The 24,609-nt window shown below is 40.6% G+C and overlaps 1 protein-coding gene across 5 annotated transcripts in view; it reads right to left on the reverse strand.

Annotated features, from left to right (window-relative positions):
• Positions 1–225: 225 nt before the first annotated feature.
• PRDM6 (PR/SET domain 6) overlaps positions 226–24,609 on the reverse strand; it is a 136,512-nt gene continuing 112,128 nt past the window's right edge. For 4 of the 5 annotated variants that reach the window (XM_069964559.1, XM_069964558.1, XM_069964561.1 and 1 more), the window contains 2 exons: positions 11,774–11,950; positions 226–640 (listed from right to left, as the gene is read on the reverse strand). In XM_069964559.1, coding sequence (XP_069820660.1) covers positions 526–640; positions 11,774–11,950 — 292 coding nt within the window. In that variant the 3' untranslated portion in view covers positions 226–525. Of the gene's footprint in view, positions 641–9,682; positions 9,863–11,773; positions 11,951–24,609 lie in introns of those variants that run through there. The other variant, XM_069964562.1, reaches the window with a different exon arrangement.

Raw genomic sequence — 24,609 nt, forward strand, 5'->3', positions numbered from 1 at the left:
GGGAGAGAACTAAAACAAGAAGGAATTTTCTTAAGGTCTTCTAGATTCCATTGTCTTTAGGATATTTTCCAGCAATCCAAATCTCATTGTCCTGGCCCCTCTTTTTAAAAGGAATGGTATCATGCTACAAAAAGGTGCTTATCTAAACATGTCCATGTGCATTCATACACAGATGTGGGCATTGTCAGAGAAACTTGACTTTTGCTTTGGTATTAAATAACATTTTTTTATTTTTTTACAAAATGCATTTAGAAATAAAGCTATATATAGATGATGGGACTTAAAAGGTTAAGTCCCCATGTCCTTTGAAATATAATTCACCCCCACTCATAAATAAATAATGTCTTTCTTGGTCTCTCTTCCATGCCAAGATCAATATCTCTTAACATCTTACTTATTTTATTACTGCTTTTGGTTTTCTGGGCCTGATTGAAAGTTGTTCGGAGGAAATCTTTGGTTTTGCTTAAGTGTCCGTGACATTTAATCATGACTTTCCTTGCAGTTTAATTCCGACCAGTCAATCAGTTAATCCACTTCAATTGATTCTGTGCTTTCTGTTATCGGCTTGCACTCATTGGGCATCCTCTGATGTCGACTCAGCTGTGTGGCTTGTGTGAAGCTCCTCTCGCACCTCTCGCACCTAGTGGAGGTAAAAATAAAAATTAAGACCAAGGATGCTTCAGTGTTGGTGTCAGAAGTTTTCTCAGTGTACTTAATAGGAATAGACACTTAAAAGTGGCCTCTGGTTTCATCATCCAAAAAGGTTTAATTGGTGGCTACTAGCAGTGCCTTACTGACTATAATAGGGCATGGCCCGTGTGAGTCAGATCACAGAAATCTGTCAATAGGATGGGGGAAGGTGATTTCTCTAGAGAGGCCTGTCTTGTCCCCGCACTGATCACTGTCACATCAAATAGATAAAGAACAAAAAGAGATTTTCAAGAGAGAGCCATCAAAGTAGCCTTGTGTCTGTACTTTTCTGCTCCGAAACTCCTTAGATGAAATTGATGACAAATAGAATTTTGCTTTTCTAATTTAAAATCTGGAATTCAATATTTAGGTTCCTACAAGCCTGAAACCTATTAAAATATAATATGTTTCATATGTATAAAAGAAGGCTAACATGTAATAAGATTTTTTCCTTTATAAAATCCTTTATTAAATTGTATAACAAATAAATACATAGGATACAATGCTATCCCTATACCCAATTGGCAAGGCGCAACCTGGGGGTACAATTCAGTCGTCAAAGACAAACAAACATGAACAACATTATTTCAATTAACCCACCACCCCGATCTAACCCCCTCCCCCCCCATATACACACCCACCCACGCACCTTCCCCACCCCTCTGGAGAGAGAAGATAGAAATTACTATTACTGGATTAACATCTTCCCCTATGAATCGTTTCATATAATGTAGCTATCTCCCTCCATTCTCCTACTGTCGGGGCCCTAGATGCAAACCACTTTCTAGCAATCAATAGTCTACCATAAAAGAATAAACGGATGGCTTCACACTTTTTCCCATTACTACTAATGTTGAGTGAAGTGTCACCCAAAATGGCTATCTGCGGGGACATACCTATCTCAGTTTGAACCTTATCGGATATCCAACTAAAAATATCTGACCAATATGCCCCAAGTTCACCGCAATTCCAAAACGTAACAAATCAGCTGCATCCTGACCACACCTTGGACATTGGTCTGAATCCCTCCTATTAATTCTAAAAAAGAAATGAGGGGTATATTAGGCACAATGGACAATGCTGATCTGGATCAAGTGATGAGAGCAGCCTTTTGACACCTTTAAATATTTCCATAAATCCTCTCCCAAGCCTCTTTGTCGCTCATACCCAAATCTTCTCCCAGGCCAACCTGGTCCAAGGAACCACCTCCAATAGATTTTTATATATTACAGCTGTTTCCTTTTGATTAATTTTTTTTCTCTTATGGATTTTAATAAACCCAAGGGCCTTCCTAAATATATTTTATGCACCTCCTGACTCAGAGCATGTCTCAAGCTGGCATAGTCCCACCATGACTTGTCCGAAAGATTAAATAAAGCCCTCACCTCAACCCAGTCCCTCATGTGACCCCCACTCAACACATCTGCTACCTTGTTAATTCCTGCCTGCTGAAGCCTTGTCAACATCCCCATCTTACTAACCTCCATCAGGTTGGGATTATACCAAATGTGGGCACTATTCAGCATCCCAACTACCCCAACCTTCTTATTTAATTCCCACCATACCCTAAATAACTTGTCAGCAATCGGATCTCTAATGTTACCTTTTTTCTGTGGGGATCCTGCTTCTAGAAACTTAAAAAAGTCCCCAAAATACTTCCCTACACCTATTTACTAAAAACGGAAAATAAGAAATCCTCTTCCAGTTTAATACAAGACTCAAATGAGTAGCCAAGAAATACAGTCTAATTTCTGGTATACCCAGACTGCCACTGGCAAAGAAAGGATGGAGAATTTAATTCTAATTATTTTCCGGTCCCAGAAAAGGTAGTTGAAAATCCCAATTATTTTCTTAAAAATTAATTTATCAATCAACAGAGGTGAGGACCCAAAGGGGGAGGCAGACTGACTTGATCGACACGATCCGATCTGCTCTCGCAATGGGGAGCTTTTTCCAAACCACTGCCCTCCTTTGAAGCTCCTTTATCATTGGTTTTGTGTTTAATTCATGGTAGCTGGCTATATTACTACTGATTGATATTCAAAAGTATTTAAAGGCCTGACCTTCTATAACTGTTCCTAATTTATCCATTGGGGGCTCCCTATATCTCCCCAGAGGAAGGAAGACAGACTTGGGTTAGCTTATTTTAAGACCCGAAAATCTCTCAAAATCTGCATATAAGGAGATGACGTCCCTTGCCCCCCTAGCACGAAACCACTCAATAAGAGGGTGAGATCTAATTACATTTTCCAAAGGCTCCACCACTAAAGCAAATAGAAATTATAAGATTGAAAAGATAAACAATTTGTTTATGAATTAAAGAAACAAATATATATATGAATATTAACTGGTTGCTGTTGTTTCATTAAACTTTCCGTAATTCAATAATACCTGTGGATATGGAATCTTTACATTATATCTTATTGGAGGAATACTCTCAGTTCACTGCTAAAATCCGTTAAAAGAGACAATAGAATCAACTCACTGTGAGATTTCATGCTGTCTATACAAATAGGAGATATAAATATGGAGATAGAAGGAGGAGAAGGTGCAGTCTGGGATGAATTCAGGTAAAAAACTGACAATTAGTATGATAACAGATAGAATATGGAACTTTTTCTTTGCAAAAGGTGACACATATTTTGCCTTGGAATCCACATAAAATCCATGTCCCATAATTGAAAGAAGAATTGCATGTTGTAGTTTATAGAGTAAAGATTTTTTTTTCTGATGTGGATTTGAAATGTATGTTGTGGGAGGAAAAAAAGTACACACAAGGACAGCTTATTCTGAAACAACTGGTACACTTTTAAAACCTCAACATAAGACTTCAAGACTTTTCTCTTCTATCCTCCAAATACAAATGAACATTGAGCACAGCCAAAGGCTCATGTATCCTTAATAATGATGAGCGAACCTTGAGCATGCTTGAGTCCATCCGAACCCAAACTTTCGGCATTTGATTAGCGGTGGCTGCTGAAATTGGATAAAGCCCTAAGGCTATGTGGAAAACATGGATATAGTCATTGGCTGTATACATGTTTTCCAGACAACCTTAGAGCTTTATCCAACTTCAGCAGCCGCCACTAATCAAATGCCGATCATTCGGGTTCGGATGGACTCGAACCTGAACCCGGTTCGCTCATCTCTAATCCTTAACATGGAGCTTACCTTGCCATCACAATACTCTGGTGCCTTCTTAATCCTTAGATAACAAAAGGGTCGGGCAGTGAAAATCCATCACACCCGACCTCTACACAGATGATGGACAGTCGGGAGGAACCCCATACACATTATACTGTCAACCAACTTTGGTATAAAGTGTATGGGGGCCTTTAAAGGGGAAGTCCAAGATTGGCAACATGGGAGCTTTAAAAACTGTTGGCCTATCCTTAGGAAAGGCCATCCATGTTGGGTCAGCATGTGCCCAACCTGCAGGGCTCCTGCCCTGAGAAGCCACAGTATTGGAAGTATTGGAAAACACAATGTTCTGAAGAACTCCTTTAATATTATTAAAAAAAAAATACTGTTAATGTTTTATTCCTTGAGCTAAAGGAGACCTAACAAATAATATGGACATTTTCTCATGCAGGACCATCAGAAGATACAAAAATGTTGACTCCCTTCTAAGATGCTACTAAATACACAATCATTAAATGTATAACAAAAGAGTAAAAAAAAGAATTTGAAAAGGAAAACTCTACTTTTTTTCCTGTTTCACTTAAAATGACACGTCAGACATAATGCATTTCTTTAAAAGGAGTACAGTACATTAGAAAAAACCTTCTTTCCTTAAACTCAGTTAGTTCTTTAATGTCATATTGTTCTCAGGAAATGTAAGTACATGATGTGTTCTTAAAATATCTTCTCAAATTTCCAATGAAGAAGGCTAATGCTTACAGGTCAGTACAACCTGGCCCATAAATGTCAGTGACAGTACATTGGCAGAACAACTGTTGTTTATAGGATTAGATTACTGTGATTTCTTAAGTATAAGGGAGTCAACACATTTTTTTTTAACCTTAGATAAAATAGGGTGGAAAATCATCAACAGATGATATCCAGTTAGCCATTGGCTGAGTATCTTCCAGCTTTGATGAAGTAGGTTTGACACTCACTCACAGTGGAGGCAGCCATTTTACTACTTAAAGGAGAAGTCTGGCAAAAAAATTTATTAAAGTATTGTATTGCCCTCCAAAAGTTATACAAATCACCAATATACATTTATTACGGGAAATGCTTATAAAGTGCTTTTTTCCCTGCACTTACTACTGCATCAAGGCTTCACTTCCTGGATAACATGGTGATGTCATGACCCGACTCCCAGAGCTGTGCGGGCTGTGGCTGCTGGAGAGGATGATGGCGGGGGACACTGAGGGACACAGGGCACTGGAGGGACACTGAGCATCCCTCTGCCATCATCCTCTCCAGCAGCCACAGCCCTCACAGCTCTGGGAGTCGGGTCGTGACATCACCATGTTATCCAGGAAGTGAAGCCTTGATGTAGTAGTAAGTGCAGAGAAAAAAAACACTTTATGTGCATTTCCCGTAATAAGTGTATATTAGTGATTTGTATAACTTTTGGGGGTCAATACAATACTTTAATAAACATTTTTACTGGACTTTTCTAAGGTAGGTTCACAACTACTATGAAATTTCTGTTTTACTGCTCTGTCCTAGGAAGAAAAATGTTATCATATGAAGCACCCCAGAACTTCTGATACACAACAATTGCTATAATTTCATAAAAAGAAAAGGGTTGCGATGGAATCTGTGGCCAAAGCTCCTTCTGTTAGGATTTATTTTTTCAACAGGACCAAACAAATGGAGTCTCATTTTTTGTCCTCATATACTGTAAGTCTATGGCTACTGGATATACATCTTGTTCCAGTATCCTGTTTGATATCCATTAAACAAGTCCATTTTAGACTCTGTTCCTATCTTTATAAGGGGTTCCATTCAGAGGCCCAGTCCATCAAAAAGGCCAAGCCAAATGACAGACACCATGATAAAAAGCCAGCAAACTCATTTCAGCCACAGGGACTGCCAGGCACCTTTGGGCCCTTGTCTTTTTAGATTTAGTGAATGAACACATAGTTGGAGCCCACACACATCTGTGCCTACCCTGTCTGTATGATGAATCCATTTCAAATCTGTTTATTTTTCTCAGTTTGTCTATGTCAGCTATTCCATATTAAGGCTGGGTTCACACTATGTATATTTGAGGCTGTATTTGTGAGGCTGTATAGCAACCAAAACCAGGAGTGGATTGAAAACACAGAAAGGCTCTGTTCACATAATGTTGTAATTGAGTGGATGGCCATCATTTAATGGCAAATATTTGCTGTTATTTTAAAACAACGGCTGTGGTATTGAAATAATGGCCGTTATTTACTGTTATATGGCGGCCATCCACTCAATTTCAACATTGTGTGAACAGATCCTTTCTGTGTTTTCAATCCACTCCTGGTTTTGGTTGCTATGAGGACCTGACATGAGGACCAAATACTGCCTGAAATATACATAGTGTGAACCCAGCCTAATATATGGTACCTAAAATGCATGAAAACATTCCTTTATACTAATGGCAACTCATTCATCTGAGCCGCTGAAGCAGTTAAGTGTATCCTTATAAATAAGTTGTATTTCCTTGATTGTCTTTCTGGGAATATTCTTAGCAGCCTGTTCTACTGTTAAAAAAACTGCACCGTGATCTTGACAAATGTAAAATGTCAGCTTTAATGTATCAGACCTATCAGCTCAATGAAAATAACTCAGAAGTATTGATTGTCTAATGATTTTTGGTGTATTCATTAATGTCTATGGGCAGATGATCCTCTCGGAGCGCCTGGGGTGCTGATGACACATTAGTGTATTGGTGATTGTTTATTAGGAAACTGATTAGTTAGTGGATTGGTGTGCCAAAATATACTACCTTTTACTGCATGACAAACTTGGAACAGAGGCATTTACTACTTCCCAAGTACTTAAAGACCATTTTACAGGTTTGCATTAACTTTCCTTTAATCGTGATGTACTTTCAATATGAGTGTTATATGTAAAGATATTCAGACAATTTAAGAGCCTTAAAGGGGTTCTATGACATTAGAGAAAGTGGGTCTTTGTCCCTCGACTTCCCAAAACAGCTTGACTTGTTCATGGGCTGTGAGTGGTATTGAAGCTCAGCTCCATTATAGTACAGTATATGTCCTACTAAAACCCATCATTTGTGTAACTGTTAAGAATAGGAGAGTACTTTATGAGAAAATAAGAATGTCTTCTAATTTCTACTTTTTCTTTTGCAGGGCATTCTAGCAACATAGAGTAGATTATCAATACAGAACCCATAGCCAGTTATGTGATCATACTGTAGACCAATACTATGCCTCTGAATTACGTTCACAGCACTCAGGTTAAAGGACAAGTGGCATGAAAAACTTTTTCCCAGTAATTGAAGCACATTACAAAGTTATATAACTCTGTAATATGCTTCAATCACCTATCTGCCTCCCTTCCCTGTCTTTTCCTCCCTCCACCCCCCACCAGGAAGTGTCCTAACTCACACAGATCTAATTACTGTCATCACCGTCACCAAGCTCTTCTCTCAGCTCCTTCTCCTGTTACAGCAGCCCCCCCCCCCCCCTCCCCTGCCTTGTCAGGTGACTCAGCTTGCTCAGCTCCCATTGGTTGAACAACTGCAAGCCATCACTTGGACTGGGGAGGGGGGGCTGCTGTAACAGGACCTAGACCAGCCCTCCTGCTGATCACTCATCCTCACAAGAAGGAGCTGCCTGGTGACGGTGATGGCAGTCATTAGGTCTGTGTGAGTTAGGACACTTCCTGGTGGGGGGTGGAGGGGGGAAAAGACAGGGAAGGGAGGCAGATAGGTGATTGAAGCATATTACAGAGTTATATAACTTTGTAATGTTCTTCAATTACTGGGAAAAAGTTTTTCATGGCACTTGTCCTTTAAGGCTATGTTCCCACTAAGTGAGAGACCGGCAGTTCCATGACCCGACCGGATCACGGAACGGGCGGTCTCAGAAAAGATCATTGCGGCCACAGTGTTCTAATTAGCACGTGCCTGCATCAGAACTCTCATAGCACACAATGAAGCAAGCGCCCAGAGCCGCTCGCTTCATTGTGTGAACTGACAGGTCTTTCTGCGGCACTGAATTCACTGAATCGCGGCCGCAGAAAACTGACATGTCAGTTCTTTGCAGCGCTGTATGGGATCCATAGTGTGAACATACCCTTACGCTGCTTTTTTACCAATTGCCTTTGCAAAAATTTAAAATAAATTACTACCCGAAGCTGGTTCTATTAAAAATATGACTTATCCCTCAAAACACAACACAGGGGAGTAAAAATTTTATGGCTTGTCTAATGCAGCTATAATTTTATATGGTGAACAGCACAAAATTAAAAAAATAAATTTGGGAAAAAAATAATTCTGAGGCTGGGTTCACACTACGTATATTTCAGTCAGTATTGTGGTCCTCATATTGCAACCAAAACCAGGAGTGGATTAAAAACACAGAAAGGATCTGTTAACACAATGTTGAAATTGAGTGGATGGCGGCCATCCACTCAATTTCAACATTGTGTGAACAGATCCTTTCTGTGTTTTTAATCCACTCCTGGTTTTGGTTGCAATATAAGGACCACAATACTGACTGAAATATATGTAGTGTGAACCCAGCCTGAGCATGCGGTAAAATATAAAAAAAAAAAAAACTATACATACTTGCTATTGTCAAGCCATAGATTATATTTAACATGTGTATATGTACATAATTATGCTGTAAAGGTGAAACAATGTAGACAGTCAATCAGTAGGTTATATGTACCACATAATGGCACAGTTGGAAATTACAACTCATCCGCCATCTTACAACTTTATTGACAATAAAATGAAAATGTTTTGGCTCTCTAAATGTAGTATGCACAAAAAGAAACATTCCTGCAAACCTTAAAGGGAACGCAGCATCAGAAAATGTTTGTATCAAGCTTTTAAAAACATTTGACTATTTATTAAATATATATTTTTTAAAAAATAACCCTGAAATCTCACAGTTTTCAGTCTGACCACTAGGCCTAAAACTAAGCCAAGACATCCTGTTCTGTAGCCAGCACTTGCCATTAGTGTCCTCCTTATCATCACATAAAAGAGTACAGTGACAGGTGACACCAAAGTATAGATAAGACAATAGGATACTTCATAGCTCTGCCTCCCATCCTTGTGGAATAACCTCTGGACAGGTTACAGCGCATGCACAGAAACCTTTTACTATTAATGTCAATGGAACAGCTCCTATCTATTGTTGTCTATGGGGCTTGCTGTAAAGCATATGAGAGTGCCATTGAAAGCAGATCAGTCAAAATGGCTACAGAGGAACACGTTTCATTATCTGGCTATGTTTGAAAATAACAACAACTAGGCAATACATTCACTTTAAGGCCAAAATAGGCTCATTCCTTAAAGGGGTTATCAAGCCTTTAGAAATGGATAGCCTACCCTCTGTTTGGAAGAGCCGCACATTTTGTACATTCAGTGCAGCCCTTTCAATGTTGACAATGATTGAAACTTGGGACAGGAAGCCACTACAAACACTACAGCGATTGCTAGTACAAGCTAATGCAAAGATTGAAGAGGCTGTTGTATTCACAAGTGACGCAGCCCCTTCTAACTGTTCATTGGCATCCATGCTGCTTTGGTGGCTTTGGTGAAAAAATAGTTGGGTTTCTGGCGATGAGCATTAGCCCCATATGATCTGCTATTCTCTGATGAGCTTTACGCTTTATTGTAATAACCAATTTCAATAAACACAATAATTTGGGGTCAACAAGCAAAATATCTGCATACGGGCTCACAACCATTTTTATTTAAGACAGAGACACAGTTGTTTATAAATCATATATTATCAATACATATTTCACACTATACCCAGAATAAATAAAGGTGTCAACAGGGTAACAGATACATAAGGCCTCAGTATTAAATAAATCTATTTTCCGTTTTGACCTCAGAACCTCTTCAATTAATTACTAAAATCTATTTACACAGCAGTCAGGGGAAATCAATTCTATATCTGACAGGATTTCAGCAGCTCTTTTTCCATTTCTTCAAACAGCAAAGCCCTAATGGGGACTATTTATCACAGCCCACAACCTGTAAGTACAGGGAGAAAAAAAACATCATAAAATACAGCAACTCCGTTGCATCTTTATTCTGTAATGGGGATCTGGAAACGCGTGTCACATTCCTTTAGCGTGGATTTTTTTTTTTTTTAGAAAAGCTTTCTATGGGGTTCCCTCCAGGGCCTGTTTGACAGTATCAATTCTAATATCTGTGACAATCATATAATAGGACAGCTAGAAACTACTCACTACGATTCACACGATTGTGGTCAGCAGATATAGCCAAGGTTGGGTAAATAGATAATATAATAAGAATAACATTAAATATGAGCTAGTTTATAAACTTAAAACAGTCTATATATCTTTCCATTTATCTATCTATGATATACCCATCAGAAAGAAATGTGGAAATTGTTCTTTAATATATTAAACCCCGTGCCAACACTGTAACACTGCACTACTGATTTAGGCAATAGGACTGTTGTTGGTATACATCATGATGCTGGCAAAAATGTATTCTGATGTATAGCCCATTGTCTTTAATGGACTTACAGGGGGTATCCATAAAATAAGTTTACAAAGGGCCCCAAGCAATTAAAAAATAACAAGCCAAGCAGTAACATACCTCTCCCATCACACGCCGATCCTGGGGCAGGACAAAAGGTAAATGTCTAGAGAGTACTTGGCTTTTCTCCTGAGTTTAACCCAAAGTCAATATGGTTGGATAGCACAGCGGGTCCACCCCTGCTGGGATGTTATACCAAATGTCATTAGTAAGCTATGAAATGAGCAGTAACTCACACTCACACAATGTCCGCTCCAGAAGGGCGCCTACCAGAGCCTGGACGGAGGATGAGTTCAGGATAGGAGGGCTGAGTTACTGCTCAGGTTATTTTTAGTTGCTTGATGCCCCTTTAAAACTTTTAAAAGGTAGTTAACTAGAGATGAGCAGAGCGTGATTTGTTAAGCTTTGTTGTATGAAGCTGTAGTATTGGAGTTTGAATCCTACTGTCTGCTGACTCCCTGAAGAAGATGGAGACAGCCCAAGAACCACCGGGAAAACATAGCCATAGACTGTATTCATGTTTTCCACAGCTTCGCTCATCTCTATAGGTAACCCTTTTAACATAAATTACTAGTGGCTATGTTTGGGATAACATCCCAAGGGGTGAGGACCCGCTGTTTTACACAACCAATTACCTTTTGGGCTAAATCCAGGAGTTACGTCAAAGTACCCGCTAGACATTCACTCTATCTCCTGCCCCAGGATTTGGATGCTGGACTTCTTCTGCTAGAGGGTACCAAGTTCGGGTTATTTCCCAAGGGTGGTGTGGATAGCAGCTGGCCAAAGCAGCCAGATAATTCCAGGATTTAGGCACTGGGAAACAGGCAGAGGTGGGGCTGGCTGACAAACAGGTAGCTGCACAGGTTTAGCATCAGCGGTCTTGGTCAGGAGCAGAATTGTTGGCATAGTACGTCAGGGTCCGGCAGAGGCAACATCAGGAAAACAGGCACAAGTCAGATACAAGATAGTGGGCAGAGCAAACTTAAGGCATGCTATGCAGGCATAGGTGGAGGACACAGTAGAGGCATGCGCCCATTTAATGGGCCAGACCAGCAACTGCAATGGAGGAGGAAGTCTGGACCTGGTGACCAGGAGGCAGAACAGTGACTGCAACTAGGAACCTCTGAGTTTGACAGGGCGTAAATTTGGTCTATTTTCTGAATGTAAACTCTATTTTATGGTTAAAAAAAACATAGAAAAAAAGTATACTTTTGGAAAAGTAAATTCAATCTATTAAAAACATTAAACCTTCCTTTGTATATTTTGGAATATTTTTTACAGGTATTCCGATACATACCAGCAAGCTAAAAAATAAAATATCTTTACATTTTAATTTACTTATTTTTTTTAATTTTCTTGAGCATTCTAACTACTCACTTAAAAGGTTTTTCCCCTGTGTGTGTCCGGATGTGGTTGTTTAATGTGGTTGCTCCAGCAAAGGCCCTGCCACAATAGCCACACTTAAAGGGTCGGTCGCTTGAATGGGTGACAACATGGTTCCTTAATTCTGATGGCTGACTGAAGGACTGGGAACAGTGTCCACACTGGTAAGGCCTAAATAAAATTGAAAAAAAAAAAATCAGATTTTTCTAGGTGGACCCAGAATACAAAAAAGTCAATGTAACTACAAGTCATAAAACACAATTTACAATCTGCACCCATCTTGGTTACTGTATATGGTCATGTAAATATCAGAAACCTTGAAAAACTATTGGTCTACAGCACTGTCTCTGTCCATGTTAAAAGGGTTATCCCTGTCCTTTTTATGTTTCTGTTTTAGTCAATATGTATTGCATATACACAGTGACAGAAACAGAAATGTAAAAAGGTGCATACATGTGCAAGTAACCCCAGTTTAGGATTGTGAGAAAAAAACAATAGTTTATGTTATTGAAGAAACATTTATAGAGTAATATCATAACATAAGGCTGAAAAAGGACATATGTCCATTGTGTTCATCTCATCATCCTACATGGTCCAAAAGAAAGCAAAGCAACTCATATGAGACAGCGTCCAATTGGTTTGTATTAGAGGAAAATCCTTTCTTACTCCAATCAAATCCCCAAATCAGTGTTATATAACAAGTGCCTATGCCTATAACAAGTGCCGATTGGTAGTACAAGATGTTGTCTAGCAAAAATCTTTTTCTTTCTAATCAACTGGTGTCAGAAAGTTATATACATTTGTATTATACTTCTATTTGAAAATCTCAAGTCTTCCCATACTTATCAGCTGCTGTATGTCCTGCCGGAAGTGTTGTTTTATTTTCATTCAGACACAGTTCTCTCTGCTGACATCTCTGTCCGAGAAAGGAACTGTCCAGAGCAGGAGAGGTTTTCTATACAGATTCACATAGAAAGCTTCTCCTACTCTAGTGAATTCCTGTCTCAGCCAGAGGTGTCAGCAGAGAGCACTGTGTCTGAAAAAAAAAACACTTCCTGCAGGACATACAGCAGCTAATAAGTACGGTATAACTTGAGATTTTCAAATAGAAGTAAATTACAAATCTATATAACTTTCTGACACCAGTTGATTTGAAAGAAAAAGATTTTCGCTGGAAACCCCTTTAAGCAATGGTTCAGTAAAATGCCTCTATGCTTTGCCCTGTTAGCTAATATTAGTCATTTTGTGGTATTAACTAAGCAGTTAAAATAAGTGAAGTCTCTGTACTCATTCCTTTTATTTACTTGCACAATGTTGAAGATTCCCTGGGGCTTGTGGAATTTCAGACTATTTCTGCTGATCCAGTCACCTGGCTGATTACAAGCCTTTTGCTAATGGCCAAACTGAGTCATTTCTCATATAAGAGTTGGTAATGTGTATCTTCTGGTCTTAAATCTATTAAAGTAATGTTCTCATTTTAATAAATAGAACATGTTGCTAATATTGAGCAGATTCCCAGCTTATGGCCCCTGTTAATAAAGGCATTTAGGTGCCCCACAATGGAAAATAACTTAGCTACACACAGAGATAAAGAGGTGGTGCTGGCAACCGCTCAAGGCTTGGGGTCCAAGTATGAACTTTCCATCTGGATATACTATAGTGTTTACTACAATACTCCTATACAACATTTTCACTTCTGCCCAGGATAAATGATTTCTTTTTGCATTACTAGAATAATATGTAAATAAAGGGGAACTATCAGCAGGTTAGATGAATTTAACCTGCTTATAGCGCCCGGGACGCTGAGGAGGAAGGTATGTGTTGCTGTTAGTCGGGGTAAACTCTGCTTCTGAGCAGTGTTAGGATCACTTCCATGTCATTTGGCCCTCCCCTTCTACTAATGATCAATGGAGGGGGTGAGCCGGATGACGCAACAGTGCTCCTAACGGTGCTCCAGAGCGAAGGTTACCCTGACTGACAGCGTGGGACCAGCGCAAAGGAGGAAGGTAAGACACATGCCTTCCTCCTCAGCATCCCGGGTGCTATAGGGGGCTATCAACCAGGTAGATTTGTTTTACCTGCTTATAGTTCCCCTTTAAAACCCACACAGTGAAAATGTAGGTGCTGAGGTTATAGTAGTGCGCCTGGGCCCTGGGACACGGGCCCCGAGGGGGCTAATGTACCTCTGCCATTGATAATGGAACTAAAAATATAAAAGGCACATGATAGTTTGGGTGTCCTGTTGCAGATTTTACGTTAAGGGGTGCCAGCGTGCCTTTTATCATAAAATTTCTCCAGCAGACCCCAGTGCTGGAGCCAGAGAGGTAAGTGCATGTTGTTTTGTTCACCCACCTCCTCCCCAGCAGTTTTTTTTTAAGTTTCTGCCCGGACTTTTCCTTTAAGCATAAATAAGTGTTCACTTATATATTTTGCCATTTAAATAGTATTTTAAAGTCCAGCAGCCAATGCAGCAATTACCTTTAGGGCTATAGTTACCCATACACAGAATATAGTCATTTAAGTGGTGGCCTGTATCAGAGATGTCAACATAATGTAATGTCTTGTTCATGTCATTACTTAAAAAGTCGCTTGCTACAGTGTCAACTATACAGTTATTCCTGTAGTATTACTAACAATTAAGTCAACTAGTAATAATTAGCAAATTAGCAAAGTGATAATGTGAGCATGCACTAAAAGAATGTAAAGGTTGACAGTATTGAATACACACTGAATGCCTGTTTGCTTAATTTGTGTTATACCGTTACCATCTAATGTATCTCAACTTCTATTACACAGGTCCTGTAGATACTTTACAAAGGAAACCAAGCATATAATAAGAGGCATTATAAATTAACCTCCTTGACCTTGCTGTCAACAATGAACACAGATTTAATCATTTCAGGTTTACAGGCTGCGCCACAGATTCTCCAATGCAGAGCATTAGCTTTATGTCCCTAGCAGCACAGCCACGTTAAAGGCCGTATTACACATCCCAATAATGAGGGGGATGCAAGCACTGACCTCATTCAACCACTATTACATGTGCAGACAACAAGCGGGGAGCAGTGGGAGGGGCTGGCTGGACGATCCTTAGATCAGCATCGGCTGATTGTGTTTTTTTTTAACATGTCCTATTACACCAAATGATTATCGGTAATTGGCCAATAATCGTTTTGCATAATAGGGCCTTTAGGATCAGCTTACCACAGGACCATGATAAGACAGATGTGATAGGTGATAGAGGTGAGAGGTGATAGAGGTGAATTAGACTTATTATACAGAGGCATATTTAAAGGGGTTATCAAGCCCCAGAAAATTGCACAAGTAAATCAGGGTGCATTGAAACTGCATACTCACCTGCAGCCATCCATTCTGATGGCCTCCTGGTCCCCGCTGGTCACAACTGATTCCTGTAATGCATCAATTCAAGGAATTGCCTTCTCTGCCAAACAATGACCCGGGTGGTTCACTACTGTGACCAGTGACTGGATAATCAAGTTTCCTCAGGAACAAGGCAGCAGTTGTGACCACCGGGGATCTGCAGCCATCAGAATGCCAGGGGTGTGGGATTGGGGCAGGTGCTTTCTTTTTATATTTTCATTGCACCCTGGCTCACTTGTACAAAATCACTTGGTTAAAATCTGGTAAACAAAATTATTTGTGGCTTGTTCAATTGAATGTTGTTGGTACAGAGGTACATGTGTGTGTGCACCAGGCGCGGCCTCAAAAGCAGTGAGAGAGTATGTAGGTTAGGGATGGTCTGGGGGAAGGAGTAGGGTGGCTTTTGATATGGATGGGCTTACATACAGCGGAATTTCCATTATGTAAAGCGCCGCCCCTCTTAACCCGCCGCGGCCCGCTTCTGTGACTCCTTCATCCCTGATGTCCCCCTCAACCAATCAGTGCGCTGTCCTGATGCAGCCACTGATTGGCTGAACAGGACACCAGGGAACCGAGAGCTGCCGAAGCAGGCCGGAGTATGGACAGGTAAAGCATTCACCAGGCCGGAGCTGTTTAAGGGGGATGGTGCTTTACACGCTTGCAGCTGAATAAAAATTCTGCTAAAGTAAAACTATTCAAATGGAAAGTGGCGGGAATCCCAGCGGATTTCACTACGGAACTTGCAGCGTTAAATCCACTGCAATTTGCTTTGTGTGAATGCACCATTAACAGGTAACATATTTAGGAGTTATATACTGTACATCTCTAGATCTTTCTACTTCATAAACTAAATCTTTAATTGGCATGTGTGATATAAGTTCACAGAGCCTTAGTACCTTTTTATTTTACTAACACTGAAAACTTGGCTTCCAACTATGCTTAAAAGTGTTACTTATAAAATTGTCAAATGCAGATTATTTCCTGCTGAAAGTGGATCAGTCTTCCCATCAGTATTGATTGTAACTCTCCATGAAAATGCTGTTTCTGTAAACATAGAGAATAAGCAGCCATAAGTCAATTTTATTTATAGGATTTTACATCTCCGAGTAGGAAGCTCTGTTCTTGCATAGTCTGCAGTTTAACTCTGAGATCCCGGTTTTATCTTTATTCTCTATTGAAAAAAGACTGAAATATTTTCTTCTATATTATAATAATCTATTGGGAATCATGTTCTTTCACATCTGAGTTATGAATTCAGCCCATGCAATTAGCTCCTTACAGTAGTTGTTTTAATGTGTGCATAAATCTCTTATTGAAATTCTGTCAAATCGGCCGTTTTTGGTGTTATGGAACTGCTTGCTTGGTAGAGAGACATTAGTCATTTGAGGAAACATGAGGTGCTATGTACATTCAGCACAATGTTACTAAGTGTTTATCTGTGGCCCGGCAGAAATGCAGTGTCACCACTCAATGGCTTGCAGCTTATTCTAATAATGAAGAGCTGATCCTTTTCTTGGCTACTAACTCTGTCATATCTGTAGGATTGCTGTATACATTGGGTTTAAAGATCACTGTGAATACAGGAAGTGACCCTATGGAGAAACAATGTGTAAAAAAACAAAAGGACAAAATGAAAAAATAGAAATAAGAATAAATAAATAAAAGAAAGTACCTAACAGTTCAAAGCACAGTTTATAACCCTAAAATGCATTTTAGTGGAACTTAAAAAGACATTTTAAAAAAGTGAAAATGAGACACTTTTTATGCTTTACCCGATATCACAAAAAATAAAAATAAAATTAATAGTTTAATCTACCTCTTTGCCCATTATAAAAATATTAAAGAAAAGAAATAAATGAACATATTATATCGTAGTGTGCGGAATTTTCCAATCTATTAAAATATAATATTATTGTTCCCGAACGGTGAACGCCATAAACGAAAAAAAAAACACCAGGTTTGTTGATTTTTTAAAAATGATTTATCAGAAAAAAATTCATAAAAAGCGATCAAAATTTTTCTGTTACACCAATATGATCATGGCGCAAAAAATGACATCCCAACCAGCCCTGTAGGAGAAAAAACATTTCACTAATTTGGCCTAGCCATCCGTGCATCAATGGGCTCGGTCTTAAAGGGGTTAAAGACAACCCCTTTAAGTATTACTTTCCTTAAAGTGTCACTGTTGTTATAACTTTCAAAATCTAAATTAACAGTAAATGAGATATAAAGCAAGTTTGCAATTTACATTCTTTTTTTTTAGTTATGGAAAACACTTTTTTTCCTGTTTTCTGACTCTTTTAAAAACAAAAACAAAAAAACAACAAAAAAACTGGAAAGAGTTAGAAAACAGGACGTCCTGTGTATCCCAGGCCATCTGAGCACTCACAGAGAGAAGGCAGTCATGTGATTGATGGACACATTGAGCCGAGACTTTCTGTACTGGCCAGAATTCCTGTGTTTAGTCTGTTTTTTTCAACCAGTACAAGCCAGAAAATCTGCCTTCAGGAGACTGGACCTGGATTTCTGGTAAGTACAGCTTTGTTTTACAGCATGATAAAAAAAATAATAATAATAATGAATGTATATTGCAAACTTACTTTATATCACATGTACTGTTGATTTTGATTTTGAAAGTTATAACAACAGTGACACTTTAGGTTATTTTTCTCAGGGGGTCACAAGTTTAAAGGGGTTGTCCGGCGAAAAAAAATTATTCACAGAATAACACACATTACAAAGTTATACAACTTTGTAATGTATGTTATGTCTGTGAATGGCCCCCTTCCCCGTGTCCCACCACCCCCACCCGTGTACCCGGAAGTGTGGTGCATTATACTCACCGCATGTCGTGTCGTCCACGGTCTCCGATCGTCAGCAGTGACGTCTTCTTCGGGAGCTTGGCGGATCTTCCCGAGTGCCGGCCACCCTCTGCAGCGTCATCCGAAGCTCAGCCGCGATTGGCTGAGCATAACTGTGCTCAGCCAATCGCGGCTGAGCGGCTGATGACGCGGCCACGTCATCAGCTGCTCAGCCGCGATTGGCTGAGCACAGTTATGCTCAGCCAATCGCGGCTGAGCTTCGGATGACGCTGCAGAGGGCGGCCGGCACTCGGGAAGATCCGCCAAGCTCCCGAAGAAGACGTCACTGCTGACGATCGGAGACCGTGGTCGGCACGCGACAGGTAATGTATAGCGCACCACACTTCCGGGTACACGGGTGGGGGTGGTGGGACACGGGGAAGGGGGCCATTCACAGACATAACATACATTACAAAGTTGTATAACTTTGTAATGTGTGTTATTCTGTGAATAATTTTTTTTCGCCGGACAACCCCTTTAATCTCTGGTGAGGATCAATTGTGAATTTTTTTTTTACTTCCAATGGTTTTCTAGAATCCCCAAAATTCCACATTCAAAGCATCTGCCCATTCTATCACTAGTTTATGCCATTTTCCTCGTTGTTACCATCCTGCAAACTCGATCTCTCTGTCTGCTTTCCCTATGCATAGCTGCAGTGGGGATGCAGACTAGCCTCTGTGCTGGCTCCTTTGTGCTGGCTGTTTATCTCCTCTTTCTGCTCACTCATCCCCCTCGGCCCCTTCCCACCCCTCTATAAGCTCCAAAATGGGCAGTGCTAACCCGTCTTTACTCTGCTTCCCTCAGCTGTTGTCGGCTTTTCCTTGATAATGTACAGATAAGTAATGAGGAGAAGGAAGCTCATTTGCCTAATAAAACCTATAACAGATTTTCTTATACTTGCTTGATTTCTGCAAAGTTGTTAAAAGACAGTTATGTTTTCAAGCAACTCTGTACCCACAATCTGACCCACCCAAACCACTTGTACCTTTAGATAGCTGCTTTTAATCCAAGATCTGTCCTGGGGTCCGTTCAACAGGTGACGCAGCTATTGTCCTAAAAAACAACTTTTAAACTTGCAGCCCTGTGTCAAATTGCTGTGGCCTAGAGTGTCTGTGCATTAGACTTGCACCGCCTCTCCGTCCCTCCTTTCCACCCTCTTCATCATTAGAAATGCCCCATGGCAGTTTTTTTTCTATTCATCCTTTGTCAGAACACTGCACAGATGCCTTAACGATCCAGCTCATGTGCAGTGTTCACACAGGTAATGAATAGTAAAAATGCTGCCAGGGGCATTCCTAATGATGAAGAGGGTGGGGAGGAGGGATGGAGGGGTGGTGCAAGTCTAATGCACAGATACTCTAAGCCACGCCAATTTGACACAGGGCTGCAAGTTTAAAAGTAGTTTTTTAGGACAATAACTGCATCACCTGCCGAATGGACCCCAGGACAGATCTTTGATTAAAAGCAGCTATAAGAACATATAAGTACAAGCGATATGTGGGGGTCAGATTGTGGGTACAGAGTCGCTTTAAGGTTTTATAACATGGAGAGATTATCTGATTGTCTGATTACCAAATCAGGTAGATATCTCCCTCAGGCCATCTTAAAAGTATTATGGGAACCGGGGCAGAGCTGTGAATTGGGCCCAACACGCCCCCGCCGTCCTCCCCCCTCCATCCCATACACAGATCAACACCACCACCACATAAGTTGCTCACAGTGACACATTGACACGTGGCCCCCTCATTTCAGTGGAAGCCCGCAGCACATCTAATTAGCAGCACGGCAGCAGGAGGCCACAGCTGCAGTGACATGATCAGTAATAGCAAGTTCTGTCAGCAGCTGGGGACCCCATTGCTCCGCGGCGACCCTCAGCAGAGCTGATCAGGAGTGCTGCAGTCAGCTGCCAGAACTTGCTGTTATTGAGCATGTCACTAACAGTCATTTAAAAATAACAGGCAGTGCCACGGCCTCCTGACGCCCCACTGCTAATTAGCTGTGCTGGGGGCATCCAGTGGACTGATTAGCAGCCAGACACAGAGCTGTCCTTCCCATTGGGCAGGACAGAGGGGCGCCCTATGAGTAATGGACCCCTGGGCAGCCACATACCCTGCCTAATGTGAAAGATGGCTCTGATCTCCCTTTGTAATAGAGTGAGCAGCCGACGAGTGAGACAGTGCTCGGTCATCAGCTGATTGCTTACTTTAAAAGTCAAAAGATACTACACCACCTGTCACACATGTCTTTGTGTAATAGATTATGTGCAGCCAATAGCTAATTAAAAGAAAGCGCTGAACAAATATCGCTAACTTTGTCAGCGCAGCCTTGGCTGTCCCATTATTGAGCCATGTAATAATGTGGTAAGCGAGCACCAAAACTAGCACACCTTTGGATGGGTCATGGGCCATAATACAGCCTTTACACACATGTAAAAAAAATACAGAGGAGCAGATTTAATAAAACTGTCTAAGGAGTATAAACTCAGACTAGTATGTGTAAGAATTCAGTAGATTGATCCCAGTGGCTCATGCTGCTAAATTTTGGGCATCTATAGGGCTGTATTACATGGGCCGATCACTATGAGTAAATGAGTGCAGATTTTCTAGATTACACTGCTTGATTATCATGCTGCAGAGGCTGCAAGGACATCTTCTCCTAGCTTCCTGCAGCCACCGGTGCAACTTCAGAATGAGTCTCAGAGTGAGTCTCAGCATCACTGCCTGCAGCGATCCCATCCTGGCCAGTGATTGGTCGGGAAGTTCATTATGTTTTTTTACAGATTCATGAAGTGTTGGCTGCGCATCACTATTACACGTAGCAATGCACGTCCGGTGGCCGATGGTTTTAGGTCAGGACCTCAAGACACGATCAGCCAATGATCGTTGTCATCAGCTCATCATTGTCTTTACTACATGAAGCAATAATCTGCTGAATCGACCTTATTTGGCAGATTATCGCTCCATGTAATAGGGCCTTTAGACTCTGTTGACTAACTTTCTACCACCTATTAATTGGTTTTGTTTCCACCAATATTTGAACCAAAATGTTTGCTCAATTTTTTAAATTTTACTGACACACTATGCCCCTGGGTGAAAAAGAGCCTAAAACACATAATAGACGTGGTTCACAACTGGTATGCCAATTTGGCCCCAATGTCTTGTATGCCTAATGCATAACTTGTGTGGCATCACATACAATCCCTCTGGCTCTGTATGTCTCTAATAAGACATAGACATATCATGGAGTCTATATTATGTATGACATTTTAGGTATGCAAATGTATATTGTGGGGCAGTAGGTTTCCATGGGACCTGTGTTATTGATCTGTTTGAGCCCTTAATACACAAAGTAATAATCTGCCTAATCAGGCCGATTGGACAGATTATCGATCCATGTAATAAAGACAACAATCAACCGAGGAGCCGATCATCAGCTGATCGTTGTCTTTTAAACATGTGTAGTGGTGCGTAGCCAATGGCTGATGTGTAAAATATCAAAGTTTATACTTATCTATTCTTCCTGCTCACTGCTGATACTCTTGGCCACGTCTCTTCAGTGGCAGGCCACTAAGCCTATCACTGGCCACGGTGCTGTCGCATCTCAACCAGTGATAGGCTTAGCAGCCTGTCACTAAAGAGATGGGGCTAGAAGCATCAGCGGTGAGCAGGGAACATGGGCAAAAGGTTTTAAACTTTATTATTTTTTATGTAAAAACCAAGGGCTTCACAGTCATCACCAATAATGTAAGTACAGCCCTCATGGTAGTTTATCAAGATGTGTATAGGCTCAGTAAGCACTAGCACTAGATCAGCGCTCACTTACAGAGAAGTGCCGGGTAGTCTAATACGGCCCTAATAAAGCCTTGTATATGAGCTCTTCAGGGGCGTAGCTAGGATTCATAAGGGCCCCATAGCAACTGTAGCTACAAAAGTTGCTGGCAGAGCAGAGGACCAACGGCCGCTTGTTCTGTCAGTCCACTGTATTTAAACTATAAGGGCCCACTAGGAGCCCTTATGGTTAAATATTTACTGTAGGTGCAGAAGCAGATTACTTTCTGCTTAACCCCTTATGTACTGCAGTGTGTAACTGACCCAATGTTCTCTTACATGCTGCAACACAAAAAAGAGTTTAAAAAAAAAGACAAGGAGATTCACTGCTCCTGCACTTATAACCCCTGACCTCTGGATGGAGGTTGCACATTTTCCTACTTGATTGCAGCAGCCAGAGAACAGAGGTCAGGGGTTTTCAGAGCACTGAAGCAGAGATCTCCTTGTCCTCTGCTTATTAACCCTTTTTGTGTTGCAGCATGTAAGTGAACACTGGGTCACCTATACACTCCAGTACATAGGGGGTTAAGCAGAGAGACAAATGAAAGCTCTTGTTTTCCCTGTGCATCCCTGGGCCCTGCCTACCCTGCCTCTATGGTAGCTATGCCACTGAAACTCTTTATCACCTTAAATCATCCCAAAGCAAAAGTATCTTTGCAGCTTGGGCATTGTTTGCATTGTTTCCACGCAGTATTGTGGTCCTGGATTTGAATCCAACTAACCACAACATGGAGTTTATGTTTCATTCAACACTTCAAAAAAAGCCCTATTGGTTAGGAATTTAGATTGTGGACATTATATATATATATATATATATATATATATATATATATCAACATTAAGCCATCTTAACATTAAGGCCATGTTCACATGGCATAAGAGACCGGCCGGTCTCTGCAAAGATCATCCCGGCCGGTACTGTAGTACCGGCCGGATGATCTTTCCTGCCGCAGAGTTCTGATGCGGGCGCATCAGCGTGCGCCCCCATCAGAACTCCCCAGAGCACACTATGATGCAAGAGGCTGGAGCTGCTCGCTGCATAGTGTGCACTGACATGGTTTTCTATGCCCGCTATTCACTAAACAGCGGCCGCAGAAAACTGACATGTCAGTTGTTTGCAGCGCCACTAGGGGTCCCCACCAGAGCGTATACTATGGGTATACGCTCTGACCAGGATCCCGAAGACACCTGGCCAACGTAGTTTTTCGTATTTATGCGGCCGTATAAACGTCCGTATAAATACGAAAAAATATGTTGTGTGAACATAGCCTAAAACATTTTTTTGTGCCTGTCATTAGACTAGAACAATAAAATAATGCTGGTGCTGGATCTCCTGCACACTGGACACCAACAGATAGCCCAAGTTGACTTTAACAAGGTCCATTGTCTTTTTCATTACATCATGCATTTTACTGGACACATTAGTGCAGCACTCTGGATTTATGATGGATGTGAACAAAGCCTTACTTTACCCACACGTGACGGCCACAATATCTTATATTATGCTTGTTTATTTCAATTAAATATTTACATTTCATGAAGAAAAAACAGCAAGCAGGACAGAATTTTAGATGAAATTAATTAGTTTTTTTTCTAGCTTGCAAGCTATCAGGATTGTCAGATAAATGAGCTTTGATGCATAAATAATGACTGTATTATATCCACGGTGCCACTGGCCAAAGTACCAGAAATTCTAATTCACTTGTTCAGCTAAATTTCATCTTCAGTTCACAGCCATAAAATTCTGTATTGACAAACGTTCAAACCAAGTTTGACTCTAAGGTATCTGGTCAACATTTTTCTTCTATATGGATATTAGTTTATTGAATAAATGGCATCTGTTTTCCTCCACATCACCGCTAGAGCAGGTATATCTTTTTGACAGCTCCACACGATTTATAGCCTTGCATGCTCTGAAGAAAAATAGTGCTAAGCAAAAAATTCCAATTCATTGCCTCTTAGTACTTAATTAAGTTCCTACACAGTGTACACCGCAGGTGAACCCGGCAATGACTGTCACATAAGCACCGAGATGCGAGACATTCTCTCTCTGGGAGACATAAAAGCATTTATAGAATCTTGGCCCAATGTTTTCTGCCTATGACAGTCATTCATCTACACTTGTATGATAGCCTGAGAAAGTAAAGCATAAATCGCAAATGGAGACACACTGTTTTAAGGTCACTGCAGCTTTAAAATTGCATTTTCAGCTCATTATGAAACAGTTGAAGACAGCTGTTGCTCATTTCAGTCATTTACTCTAATAAAGCTCATAGTAAATATGGGGAGAAACATTTCTGCCACAGCCACAACAATGGACTCTTATATACAATGAATGTATTGTTATCACTGTATGTTTTGCACAGGTGTACCTCACACATGTATATGGGGCTGTAAGTTCAATTCAGCAGAACTGCATCTGTTATGTCCAAGATAACGTATTGCATGTTATCCTATTTAATTGAATTAGACAACATGTATTACCTTGCAACTTTGCTACAAGTATGGCATTTGCAAAGAATGAACCAGACTAAAACCTTCAACCCGATAATAAGCAGAGGCTCCACACGTTAGTCCCACACATTCTATTGCTGACTGCATTTGCTAAGCACAGAGTATACATTTTTAAAAGGCTGAATAACCCCTTTAAAGGCATGGTCTTGGCTCAGAGAAAAAAATCCCAACATGGGCCCTACCATTACTTAATAATAAAGAATAAAATTAAATTAAATTATATATACACCTAAAAGAGAAAGCTCTT

Source organism: Dendropsophus ebraccatus, chromosome 3, assembly GCF_027789765.1.
Source record: "Dendropsophus ebraccatus isolate aDenEbr1 chromosome 3, aDenEbr1.pat, whole genome shotgun sequence".
Lineage (NCBI taxonomy): Eukaryota > Metazoa > Chordata > Amphibia > Anura > Hylidae > Dendropsophus > Dendropsophus ebraccatus.